This window comes from Pelobates fuscus, chromosome 10, assembly GCF_036172605.1.
Source record: "Pelobates fuscus isolate aPelFus1 chromosome 10, aPelFus1.pri, whole genome shotgun sequence".
Lineage (NCBI taxonomy): Eukaryota > Metazoa > Chordata > Amphibia > Anura > Pelobatidae > Pelobates > Pelobates fuscus.
Window position 1 is genome coordinate 71,037,522 of NC_086326.1, and position 13,934 is coordinate 71,051,455.

The 13,934-nt window shown below is 42.1% G+C and overlaps 1 protein-coding gene across 1 annotated transcript in view; it reads left to right on the forward strand.

Moving 5' to 3' along the window:
* The window catches only part of LOC134575308 (solute carrier family 22 member 15-like), a 229,344-nt gene that overhangs the window by 196,689 nt on the left and 18,721 nt on the right, over positions 1-13,934 (forward strand). The window contains exon 10 of the mRNA XM_063434584.1: positions 9,054-9,126. Within this exon, the coding sequence (XP_063290654.1) occupies positions 9,054-9,126 (73 nt within the window). The remainder of the gene's footprint in view (positions 1-9,053; positions 9,127-13,934) is intronic.

Below are 13,934 nucleotides of genomic sequence, written 5' to 3' on the forward strand. Positions count from 1 at the left end.
TCTTCCCGTTCCGGATCTGCAGATGGGCAAGTGCCGTTGTTCTATCGTCCCCGGTGTTCATGCGGGTCAGTTCTGTCCCCTGTTGTGGTTGCATGGGGGGTTGTAGGGGACCGCGGTCATGACGGGCGGCTTTCCGCTTGCTTGGCTGTTGCAGAGAGACTGAGCCTCGGGGTGTTTTCAGCTTGGGAGAGTGAGCAGTTTGACGGATTGTTAGCTGCAGATAGTGGTCATCGGGTACAACCGGAGAGCAACGGGTGTGGGGGACTATCCTCCAGCCCCAGGATGTTGTGGTAGCCGACACCTTCTGTCCACGGACACGGTACCTGAGTGCGGCCCGGTCCCGGCCCCTTAAGGGGCAGGTAGAGAATCGCGGTGACAACCGCCGCCTGCGGCGTGCGTTCTTCTCCCTGTGTGGCCGATGTCTCGAGGCCAGGCCTCTGTTGGCTATCAGCCCGGGCGGTCACTGGTGCGATGAGGCGTTATGCGGAGTGTGTTGCCCGGAGGGGAATCACCCGCTTCCCGCTCTGCACACCGGCTGGGTTGGTCGGCAGTGGCACAGGTCTGCAGTTTGTCCCAAAATGCCTGGAATAAAGCGTCCAGTCTGGCTTCAAGAGTGTCTGGGGACAGCTCACATGCCTGTGTGGGAGTGTGCCGTGACTGTGGTATGGCCTCCGCCATTTTGTGAGGTTAGAGTGCCTCGTGTCGCTCGCTGTGTTTAGACAGATGGGTGATGATTAATGCCACAGTCTGTTCCCCGGGATAACCCCCACCGGTCCAGAGGGGGGGGGGGTAGGAGACCTGTAGAGACGCTTGGTGTGTCTGGCGTCGGGGTGAGCGGCCGTCTCTCCCCGGCTCCAACTTTAGTAGGCCGCACTCGGCGTTTCGTTTTCCCGGCCCCGACGGGTTTCAGAGGGGTGTCCTTCGGTTCCGTGGTGCATTCCCAGCATGGGTAGCACAACCCGGTGAGTCTGCGGTCCGTGTAGCCGTTGATTTTGACCCAAATTCGGCCCGTCAGGCGGGAGCTCGTGTTGCCCACGTCTGTATTGCTTAGCGGTCAGGCTCCGCCCCCCCGTTTCTATGTTTCTTACACACAAACACACACTGCTTTCTATCCCTTACACAAAACCACACTGCATCCACTACACACACACACTACACAAACTGGTATCCCTATACACTACAATTCCATAAGCACACACTTTAGATCCCCTACACACTCCACTCCCTGTGAGCAAACCCATGGGTGGAACATGTAGGTGGACTTTTGGGTGGGCCCTATGGCCATATTTACTGTCAGGCCCTTGGGGCCCAGACCTTGATCTGTGCAAGGGGCCCAAAAAAATGAAGCTGCTTCACGTTCCCCCAGAACATTGACTTTTGTGACCACCGTTACAAACAGCCGCAAGACAGCCTGTTCTACACCAGACCAGTGGAGTCAGACTGCAGCCAGAGCCCATCATCATCCTCATCTGGTTGTAAGTAGGCAATCTAGTATATTATTCGTGGCACTTATCTCTAATTGACCTCACATTAAAGGGACACCATAATCCCCAGAACCACTGCAGCTTAATGTAGTGGTTCTGGTGTCTATAGCCTGTCTCTGCAGGCTTTTTAATGTAAACACACACTGTGTGCAGCACTGGCGTTAGTTCATATGGCAGATCATATGGGTGGGGCATTGTTATTTCACATGGGGGAGAGGGGCAATTTTTTTCTTTTGCCTAGGGCAGCAAAAATCCTTGCACCAGCCCTGCATGCTTTAATTTTGCATTGAAGAACTCTTTTTATTTTGTCTTGTCTGTAAGTGCTGAGATTTCAGACTTCGGTTTTTCTGCTAATTTATTCAAGAAGAGCAGTTGTGTTCTTTGCCTGTCTGGAGCACCTTGACAGGAGAAAACCATTGTTATTGAGTTTATTTACACCTGCTGTCAGCATTCTCTGAGCCTTGTTCTCTTTGGTATACTTTAAAATAGTATGTTAACTTAATGCGGCTTTGTCATCACAAATGTTAATTGCACATACCATGTATTTATGAACTCTAAGAAGACTCTCACGGGTGGATTTTATTGCATTATAGAGATAATGCATTAATAATATCTTTAAAAACAAAGGATACATCAGGATATCGTTGAATATCAACATCCTCCTTAACAAGGAAATGGCTAACTCTTCTCTGGCAATCCTGGCCTTCCTAATGTTTTTTGAAAGGGTTGTATTACATTTTAAACAGCATGTCTGTATTGGGATCAGTGCAGCAGCAAATGGAAGTTCACATTTTGCTATATGGATAAACTGACATGTTGGCCACTTGTTTTTCATTTACAAAAATATGGCATTTATTTCCACTAGAGTTTCAGTACTTTTGCAAAACCACGCCTCAATACACATAATGTTGATGGTTCACTTTCTTTGAACCTAGGTCCCCAAAGATCTTCTTTAAATTAGCGAGTATTGTTTTGATATAAAAACTGAGTAAAAGATGTCTTGCTAACTTTGATTTCACGGGCATTCTGTTTCATCAGTCATTCCAAACCCTATATTGTGGCAGTGAGTCACAATATACCTATGTTGTTTTCTTGTATACAGGAGCATCTCTATTCAGCAGAAGGTTATTTCTTCTGGTCCTTCTCCTTTGTGTATCGATGAAAAATATTTTAAAATATCCAAATCCTTTCATTTGCCTTATAACTTAGTTGACAACCTCAAATCAGGCTTTTAAATTAACCACTTAAGGACCCATTACATGTGTGACATGTCATGATTCCCTTTTATTCCAGAAGTTTGGTCTTTAAGGGGTTAAACTCTACACTAATGCCTACCTTGTTGGGATATGAAGCGGTATTCTTAAACTACATCGGATGCAAAAAAGTGCTATTGCTTAAATATGCTATTTATTCTCGTTCTACTGTACCTTAACGATGTATGACTTTATGTACATAAAACATTCTACTTTTAGTATCCAATTTACTAATCATTCTATACATTTCCTAGTTAACATTTTCTTGCCAGTATTCTCGGCATTTACAAGCAACGTGTCTATCACCCACCATTCAGTCAGTACATGGACTGAAAATTGGGTGATGGACTAAAGGTGGGTTGGATTGCTGTTATTTAAAGTAACACTATAGTCACCAGAACAACTACAGCTTATTGTATTTGTTCTGGTGAGTATAATCATTCCCTTCAGGCTTTTTGCAGTAAACAATCTTTTCTGTGAAAAGGCAGTGTTTACCTCCACTGGCCACTCCTCAGATGGCTGCTAGAGGTGCTTCCTGGGGCATTGCTGCACAGTGTGCAGCACTGCCATTCAGTGTCTCCACCCTCTGCATGGGAGATGCTAATTGGCCAGGGTTGTGATGGGATTGTGCTGGCTCTGCCCCTGATTTTCCTCCTTGACAGTCTCAGCCAATCCAGTACTTTCCTATGGGAAGCATTGTGATTGGCTCAGATCAACACTCCTGATGATGTCTGCCAAGCAGGCAGATGAGAGGCGGAGTCAGCAGCAGCAGATTGTAATAAAGGTAAGATTTTCATATATATATATATATATATATAGTTGGGGCTGGTGAGGGCCTGATGGTGTTTTGAAAAATATACGGTTAAGGAATACAATACAATACATGCAAAACACCCTATAGTGTTTAAGTAAACTACCCCTATTCTGGAATGTTGCAATACCTTGGCATCAGCTATAGTTATGCCTCCCGTTTCTTTATGTGCAGAACTGTTTGTGTTGGAAAATGCCAGTCGGTATATTGGTCAGCTGGATATAGGACTCAGTTATAAAATTTCTACTTCGGGGTATATACCGTCTATAGTGTAGATCAATTACAAGAACTTGTAGTACATGGGGAATCAAGGTGTTTAAAATATTATTTATTTATAAAATATTTTACCACGAAAGATACATTGGGATTTCTCTCGTTTTCCAGTATGTCCTGGGTCCACAAAACATTCATTGATACAATAGGATAAAAAACCAATATTAATACACAACATATACAAAATTTAACATAGAACACAAAAAATATGGTATCTGCCATACTAATATTGAGAGCACATGATGTTCCACCAGGCTTTTAGTGGTTGCCATAGCTTAATTTCATGCCTACTAAGATCCTCTGGTTAAAGTACTCAGAAAATTATTACAATTTTAATTAGGATGGCAAAAATGTTTAATAACTATGGTAATAGTGACCCTTAATGGTGGTCACTGCATACTCGCAACTTTTATAATACTATCTTGTTGGCCGTTATCTGTTTACATCTATCCGTAATAAAATAGTAATAAAATAATGCCGCAGTTGTAAAACTATTAAATGGTTTTAACGATAATATTTATTTTGCAATGGTTTGATCGTAATCACTATATCATCATTTCTCGGAATATATTCTGTTTATATAAAATATACAGATTGACTCAGTCACATATTAATTGGGAAGCCAATTAACCTAAACACACTACAGTAAATGGAATGTGGTGAAATATTACCTAAAAAGCGTATAAACAATATATACTAATTGCTTAGTGCTACCTTTCTGGTTTTCTATTTTCAACATGTCTCTTGCTATTCTGAGCCTAATCCTGTAGATATATCCTTATTCATTTTCTTTACAGCACAGGCGTTTAATTATTATATTTAGGCTTGCCACTAGGTTCCAAAAACTGAGCCTCGTTCTGTTGTTACATTGCTGCCTCTTGTGATATCTACCGCTGTGTGTTACAATGTACACCATTATATGACCTTTCATTTTACCAGCCATTAGTATAATGCGACAGCCTTTTCTTTTTCACTACATGTAATTTGATACTATTGCATGTTGGTGTATGTATTTAAGATGGGGGTAAAACAATTCTTGCCATTAGTTCCTCTTGTTAAGTAAATGTATTTTGTCATGAAATACAGTCATTCTTATTTATTGAAATTTTAAATCAAGCAAAATTAAATATATCTTTGAGCAACATTATGTTGTTCTGCATATGAGAAACCCAATTACCATTCTGAAATTGTGAAAGTGTTAAACATAATGCTTTTGGTGGCTAAATGCTGTACATGTCGTGCCATAGGGATATAGAAGAAACAATTTATCAGTGTTCAGTTTTGTACTCAAAGTCTAATTTAAAAGAACACTATAGTGTCAGGAATACAAACATGTAATCCTGAAACTATACTTCTAATATCGCTATTCAGGCCAGGGCCCCCTGTCAGCAAGGTAAAAGGTATTTTTACTCACCCTTTCCAGCACCACTCTGGTCTCCTCATGCCTGGCTTTGTCCCCTTAGCTGAGATCAAACTTTCCATAGAAAAGCATTGGGAGACTACCACGCATGCGCAGCAAAATGCAGCGCTGCGCCAATCAGCATCTCCTCATGCATTAAATTAATGCATCTCTATGAGGAAAGTTTAGCACCTCCATGCAGAGCGTAGAGACTCTAAACGTCAAGTGTTACACATTTTGCAGCACTGACCCAGGAAGCACCTCCAGTGGCCATCTGAGTGACTGCCACTAGAGGTGTTCCTAGGCAGTAATGTAAACACTGCCTTTTCTCTTAAAAGACAGTGTTCACATTAAAAAGCCTGCAGGAATTTAGACACCAGAACAACTACATTAAATTGATTTACTTTTCAGTGATGATTGATTTTATATATATATATGATATTAACAGCTGTGTGGTTTGCTAACATGGAGTTAAAATATAGTTGATTGCTTACTCTTTGCAGATACCCAAGATTACAGCAATGGGACTATAAAAAGGTTGTAGGACATATAAGGGAGATCCATAAATAATGGTCAGCTGGTCTGGGGTTGAGACTGGCATTAATGATATAACAACCCATAGGTGAAGAATGATGGCGTGGCCAAATGCTTTGAAGGAAGACACAAAGTTTAAGTAGCCTGTGCCTAAGTAATGTATCATGGGCCTAGCAATATTAATTTTATAAAATGAGTTTGTGAAACCGGCAGTAGATTCTTTGAGATGAATATTAGGAATACAGAACACCATAAGAAAATGTAGGTATTTTTTTAACTGGTCAATAAAAGTGCTTGCATCCTCAACAAAGGCCTTTCCTTCTTTTGGCTCCGATTCCAGCTGCTATTTCAGTGTATCTTGAGTGACTTACCTTTGTGTATCTGTATTCTGGGTAATGATTTCCTCTTGCCAGTATTGTACCAGGTATCTATAATCTGCAGCTTTTGCCCATATATGTGGCATGTTGTACACAGGCTCACTTAAACTTGCTCCACCTCATGCATTAATTTCCTTAGAACTGATTTGAGTCCATCATTCGGTTCCACTGATAAACTTATTTTAGATTTGAAATTTACCATTTATTTTTCGCAGGGAGTTTGCAACAATGGCATGTGGTAATTCAGCAATCCATAGCCTAATCTCACACAATGATGCTCTTTCACCAGCTAGAAAGACCTTGTCTTTCACACTAAAGTTAATTTTTGTCTATTCATATGTCATGTGGTTTGTTGCCACTGAATCAGTGTACTATTCAAGTTGAGCACACTTTCCAGTGACATTAAAATATAATCTCTTTAAAATCTATACTTTTAATTTATGGCTATTTCAGCACTCTCCTTTTGGTGATCTTGATGCTTCAGACTTTGTCCTTCTTTCAAGATACAACGGTAATTTTCATAGTCCTTTTTGCAGCCTTTTTTACGTAGGAAAAAAATCTATTTTACTTTCAGGTCTTCTGAACTTATTTTTTGCAATTGTAATGTACCTTTCCCAGTTTCTAGGATATTGTTAACACGTTTATGCATTGGTATGTTTAATTGTGATGTAAATAATATTCTACAAGCATGCTAAAAATGGCTTTTGTTTGTCTCATTTTTCTGCCCCATTCTTCTGGGGTTTTACCACACCTGCATTTCAACAACTTGTAATTTCCATTTTACATGTTGTAGCTGTTTATTTCTTGCTCTTCTGTATGTTTATTCCTCAATTATTTTTTTCACTAGTTATTCAAGTTGCTTAAAATAAAAAAATAAAAAAAATGTCACCAATCCATGTGCAATGTTTAAAGGAAAATCATTTTATGAGACAAATTAAATGTAGACTTGGAAGGCTGGGATCAAATGTAAATACTTATTTAATTTTTTTTCTATTATTTTCCATTATCCTACTTGCTGTTAGGACATGCATTAGGACATACATTGTGTGTGTGTGTGTATATATATATATTAGTTTTTTTAACATTATGTTGTACCTTATTGTAACAATTCAGGGTTTGTGGGCCCAGGATATGTTTGAAAAAGAGAGAAATGTCAATGTATCCTTTTTAGCAGGATATTTTATTTAAAAAAACAATAATATTAATACATGAATAAGGCCTCAATTTAATACGCTTTCCCAATAATTTCGATACTGTTAGGAAAAACTTTCCAAATTATTTATCTACAGAAGTCACCATAAACGTCTGTGGGAATATTTGTACATCAATCATTTATTTACTGATAAAATATACATTGAGATACATTCTCTGGTTTTCAAGTATGTCCTGGGCCCACAAACACTGCATTGTTACAATAAGGCACAATATAATATTACAAAAAATAATACAATATTTATATATATATACACACACACACACACACACACACACACACACACACACACACACATACATATATACAATTAACACATACTAGTTAATATATATATAGTCAACCATGACAGGTGCATTCTGTATTAAGGTATATTGCCATAGATCTCTTAAAGTATTTTAGATTGAATGAAGATTTGACTGTGTCCCTGAGGTTATTCCATAATTGCGGTGGTCTGTAAGAAAATGAGGATCGAGCCACATTATGTTTGTATAACGGTATACTAAATAATGTGCTGTAACTGAATCGGCGGCTATAGGAGGTGGGACACTTTTTGTATTAGATCATTTGGAATGCTTATTAAATCAAGGCCTATATTAGTTGTTCGTGCGACTTCATTGAACATTAGGCAGCCATGATATGTACAATTCAGTATATTGCCACTATATGCATATCAAGAGTGCTCAAAGGTGATGGTAGTTATTCTTCCATCTAACTGATTAGAGTTTAGCATGCTTTAGATTGGATACTGACTCTTGTAGCAATCAGGTACGTTGAACATGTAGTCCACTGCTGTACCTCCGTTATCTGCATTGCATACGTGTCATCAAACTGGAATAAAGGATTTGTATCCAATATCTTCCTGTTAAAATAACTGGAATATTAGTGAGTGTGTGTGTGTGTATATATATATATTAAGGGAAAGTGCTTGGAAGCTACCGCCAGATTGAGATATAACATAACAAACAAGAAAACGCACTTGAGTGCTTGAAAATCTTGAATTGCATAATGAAGAGAAATTCTTCTCCTTGGTAAACCTTTAAAGTGTTTCAAAGACTGCAAGTGAGTATTGTTTCTTTGTTATGGTATTTGTATATAGTGTGTGTGTGTGTGTGTGTGTGTGTATATAATACGTGGTTGTATGTTCATCTGAAAATGAGATTATTATTGTGTCTATAAAAGTACCCACACACTGTGAAGTGCCGTACACTTGCGGGGAATTACAATTAGAAACAGAACTGACATTTTGACATTTCAATAATAACAAACTCCTACTAAGTGCTACAAAATCTAGCGAAAGCAATGCCTATAAGAATTTGCAGTCTGCGTGGTTCGAGTGATGCAAATGGAAGGTGGGAAGCTTGCCAGCAGTGGGAAAAAGCTCACATCTTTTTAACAGCCTCTACAGCTGCTCAGTTAGACAAATTCCTTTTTGGAGATAAAGTGTTTAGGGAGGACTCGTGAAGGCAGAAGAGAGATAGTTTAAATATATCCAGGCAGTAACTATCTGTTTAATGACATGCAGCTGCATTTGTATTTCTTGTCGCTGTACCCCCTAATCTCTTGTTTCAGAGAACCCTATTCCTGCTATGTTAACTCTAAGATGCTGGAAAATGTTGCCGCACGTGCAAAATAACTAGTTTAGGGGTATGGAAAACTTAATTTTTTATTTTTATTTTTTTTAACCACTTACCCAACCTTTCTTTCAGGAATGCAGGACTAGGTGTGTGTGCAATGGCTTGCAGATTCGGTGGCATTCTTGCTCCTTTTGTACCTTCAATGGTAAGAAGTTTCTTTGAATTGCTATATATGTGCTTCGTTTCTTACAAATGCAGCTTGTGCCTTGTAATTCACAAACATAGGATGTGCTTGAGACAGCAAAAATGTTGCTTTTTTTAATGCCACCTTTATCGCATATATCAGTTTTACATTTAAGAGTGAATTTGCAGGGAAACATGTTATATCTTCCAGAATTTTAGATTTGACCCAAAATAATGACTTAATTATGTGTAAAATTCTTTACTGGGGATGGCTAAAGAACAAAGGAACACTATATTAACCTAAGTTTTAAAAAAATGTAGCTGGGCAATACATTCTCACCATAGTGTCATGTTTCTACGTGAATTCTGTCATTTTGTCACCTGCCTCAAACATTTAGGTATCCACTTTTCTAGAATAACTATCCAGTAGGATCTGCACTGACCCAACATCCGGACCTCATGGGAAGGGAAACAAGATCAGATAAAATGGTTGACTAGCATATTTGAATCTAATTTATTTTTAAACTTAATGTAAAGTTAATTATCTGTTTAGTGCAAAGCAGCAAGTGCTTGCTAAACTGTAAGGCTGTTTCATAGATCTCTCCATGTAATTGCAAGATCAGTAAATTCTTGGGGCTTCAGTTGTGATTTCTTTATTTATAATCACTGTATACATTTGTAATATGACAAGATACAGAGAATACAGAAACACCACCACCATAAATTAAATGATACTTTCACCACTAATACAATATTATATAATGTTGATAACAGAAATTATACTCCCTTTTTAACCTACCACCTGGAGTCCTGTATCTGAGTGGTGAATGTCCAGGGAAGTGGATTACAGCCCCCCACCATCATCTGGGGAGGCAATTTATGAATACACTACTCTTTTGTGAGTGCATCCAATTATAGCGCACATGATTTGGTTATGTGGATTTACACTATGCTTTGTATTTTTCTTTAATTTTAGAACATCGGCTGTTTCCCTATTTTTTGTGTATATAAATTAAATTGTATTCAATAAAATGAGATTATGCTATATAAGTCTGCACGTTATTATTATTATTATTATTATTATTATTCTAACTGGTATTTATATAGCGTCAGCATATTCTGTAGTGCTTTACAATATTATCAAAAGGGAAGATTTAAACTACTATGTATAAAACCGTCAAAACAGAAGGCCTGGGCCTCCCCAATCTCCTTCACTACTACCAAGCGGCGCAATTAGCCCAAATCCAACACTTGCACTCTCCACCAGGAATAAAATTATGGATAGACCTGGAGCACGACCTGCTGGGCAGGGACCATCCCTCGCTCCTCTTTTGGCTCCCCAAACGAGATAGACCGGGCCCCCCGCCAATGACACCGGCCCTGTCCACATCCTTCCACATCTTTCCACATCTGGGACATGACCACTGCACGACACTCCATCATAAACTCCCCATCCCCGCTCACACCAGTCCTGAGAAACAAACGTTTCTCCCCTGGCATGACACTCCAAGACTTTGCACGCTTTGAGGACAATGGACTAACCAGATATGTGCATTTCTTTCACAACCAACAAATTATACAATTCCCGGAACTCCCACGCAGAGTACCACTGAACACCTTCGACCACTTCCGATACCTGCAACTACGTAACTTTCTAAATGAACCACACAACACAGCGACAGCCACCACGAAACTCACTCAATTTGAGAAAACCTGCCTACAAACCCCCATACACAAGGGACATATCTCAGCGATATACTCCCTCCTGAACTCCAACTCCCCGAAAGACGCACTCACATACACAAAAGCATGGAAAAGAGACATAGGCCCCCCAGACGATCCCTCAGACTGGATAAATATATGGGAAGCCACAGCTTCACTCACTATATGCGTAAACCATAAGGAACAAGCATATAAAATGATGCTACAATGGTACCTGACGCCCCTGAGGCTAAAACAAATGGGGGTAGCTCTCTCAGACACCTGCTGGAAGGGATGCGGACATCAGGGAACCTACATCTACATGTGGTGGCATTGCCCACGGAGCTGCCAACTCTGGACCAAGGTCTCCGACCGTGCATCTAGAATCCTGCACGAAGACATACCCATGGACCCTTGGATATGATTCCTCTCTAAACCCCATCTCACCCTAGCGAGGGCACAAAACAAACTGGTGGTGAAGCTAGCACTAGCCACTAGACGTACAATAGCAGAACAATGGGGCAACCAAACCACACCCACACTGGCGATAATGATCCAAAAAAACAAAGAGACCATGGAAATGGATAAGCTCTCAGCCATCCTACATGATACAACAAAACACTTCCACAAAATCTGGGACCCCTGGACACAAGGCACCTAATTGGGGTGTATTGGACAGACCGGGGGCGTGCGGCCGCCCCGGGGACCCCCCCTAATATCACCCCCTGCACTCCCCATCCCCCACCCAACATCCCCCCCCCCGTTACTGCCCAACACACTCACACCACCCACATCCACACTGCACTCACCAGTGTCCATGCCGACCCCACTACGGCAGGGACCTCACAAACCTCCCACGGGCAAACGCCATACAATAGGAACACTCCCGAGACCAACAAGCATAAACACCTACAACAAACACATCACCTGACAATGCCAGTACAACACTCAACACCAAACACTAACGCGAAATCCGAGGGTCTGAGAGGTGACCTACCCATGATATGACTCCCAAAAGCTAGACTACATCAAGGTCAGAGACTAACCGTCACGACAGCATACACGACTCAGGGAGGCCCTCCTGCTCCCACGAACACGACGGACCACGTGGCGACACCCCGTAAGGGAACATATACACAACAACTTAAACCCACTGAAAAAAAAAAAGAAACAAATGCAAAATTGACTGAAACATGTTTACATCTTCTGTTTCCACAACTGTTAAATATTGCTAACTGTTGATTATGAAACTGATACCCCTTCCCTATTTTTCCTTTTGTACCCCACAAACACAAATGTTAAAATTCATAAAATGGGGGCGGAGCCTGGCAGCCATCCTGTTCAGACGCCATCTAAACTTGCTCTCCCATAGCCAGAAACAATCCGTCGAATATACCCTACACCAAGCACCATCAAGCAGCGAAAAATACCTGACGTTGATCAGCGTTCCTTGCTGCATCGATTGATGCCTTTTTTCCAACCACCCAAGCAGCACAGGCAACGGCGCAAATCCGCGGCCTACCGCGCATCGCCCATCCAGTGCCTGGAGGCCTACCTAGACGGAAGCCTACTCGGGTACCACGCACCCAACCTGAACCCGGACACCACGGGTATGGGCCGCCGATCAAACAAACCTGCAACAAGCGCGACCACACAAGCCAGGGATATTGGCGAGATGTGGCTCCGACCGGTGCAAACCGAAACGGCGCGCACCACACACCGCCCTCCTCCCGGGCAACCGTCCGAGCCTGACCGCGAGGAGCCGAATACAAACAGGACTCCCCTGGCGGAGCACACACCGCCGCAAGAGGCCCAGGACGACTCGGCCCCCACGACTAAAGGCGACTTGAAAACCCTCTGGACCAACATACAACAGCTGCTGGCGGCTGATGTCGCTATAGTCAAAAAAGACATACAGTCGGTCACAGAGAGAGTGACAACAGTGGAAGCTGACATTACCACCGTACAGGACACCGTGTCCACCCTCCAGGACTCGATTCAACGCCTACAGGCAGAGCAACATGTACTCGCCGGCCAAATTATGTCATTGGAAGACAAACAACGCCGGAATCATATCAAAATCCGGGGCATCCCAAACGCTGTCACGACAGAGGAACTGCCGCAATATGTAAGGCGGCTACTTACAACACTGCTAGCCGCTAAAAAGATAACCCCGGACGGGATTTACAGAGTGACCAGCTCTACCCGCATACCACCCAACATGCCAAGGGATGTTATCATGCGCCTGGCGACAACATCAGACAAGATCCAAATAATGATCGCTATAAAAGGCAAAACACCTCTGGCCTTTGAGGGCTCTCAGCTCTCTTTTTTCCAGGATGTCACAAGAGCCACATTGTTAAGGAGAAAGTCATTCGAACCTGTGACAACGTCCCTGCGCAAGGCCGGCATCGCTTACAGATGGGGAAACACAGGCGCACTACTTGTCCACCACAACGGGACAGCACACCATCTCACAACCCCAACCGGAGCGCCCACCTTCCTGCGGACACTGGGACTACAATCCCCACAACTCACCTCCATGACCGCGAGCCAACCAGAAAGCTGGGAACAGGACGACGGCTCCACACACGACCAATCAACCACCGAGTCACCGACACCTACCACCTGACCCCGACCAGGGACTGAAACCAGGGGTACCGTTCACTACAGAGCAGGGACTGCCAGTGTGAAGACCTGATACCCGTGAGAGAGATGGGGTATCCCCCAATGAACACTCACACCCGTGACTTTGTCCCCATATAAATGGCACTGCTGCATCTCCCTGGTTTTCTTTTTCTTCCCCTTATTTTTTCTTATTTTTCCAAGTTCTCTCTTTATCTTAATGTTGTTCATGTTTTGCTGTACTGTATACGAGCCTCGGTGCTCCCATGCAATTATTCTTTCTTTACCTTGCAATGATAATCCATATGTATTGGCTCAGCACGTATTCATCCTCTACACATATGTCACTGAGGCACATCTAGACTGCAGCGACACACGATAGCGAGTTTATAGGCGCTTCTTGTAGAATCTAGCCACTCCGCCTAACTCCCCCCCCCTCATCCCCAGGGTTACAGGGGACACACAAGATGCCACACAGGGTGCATCGCTCTCCGGAACCACTTC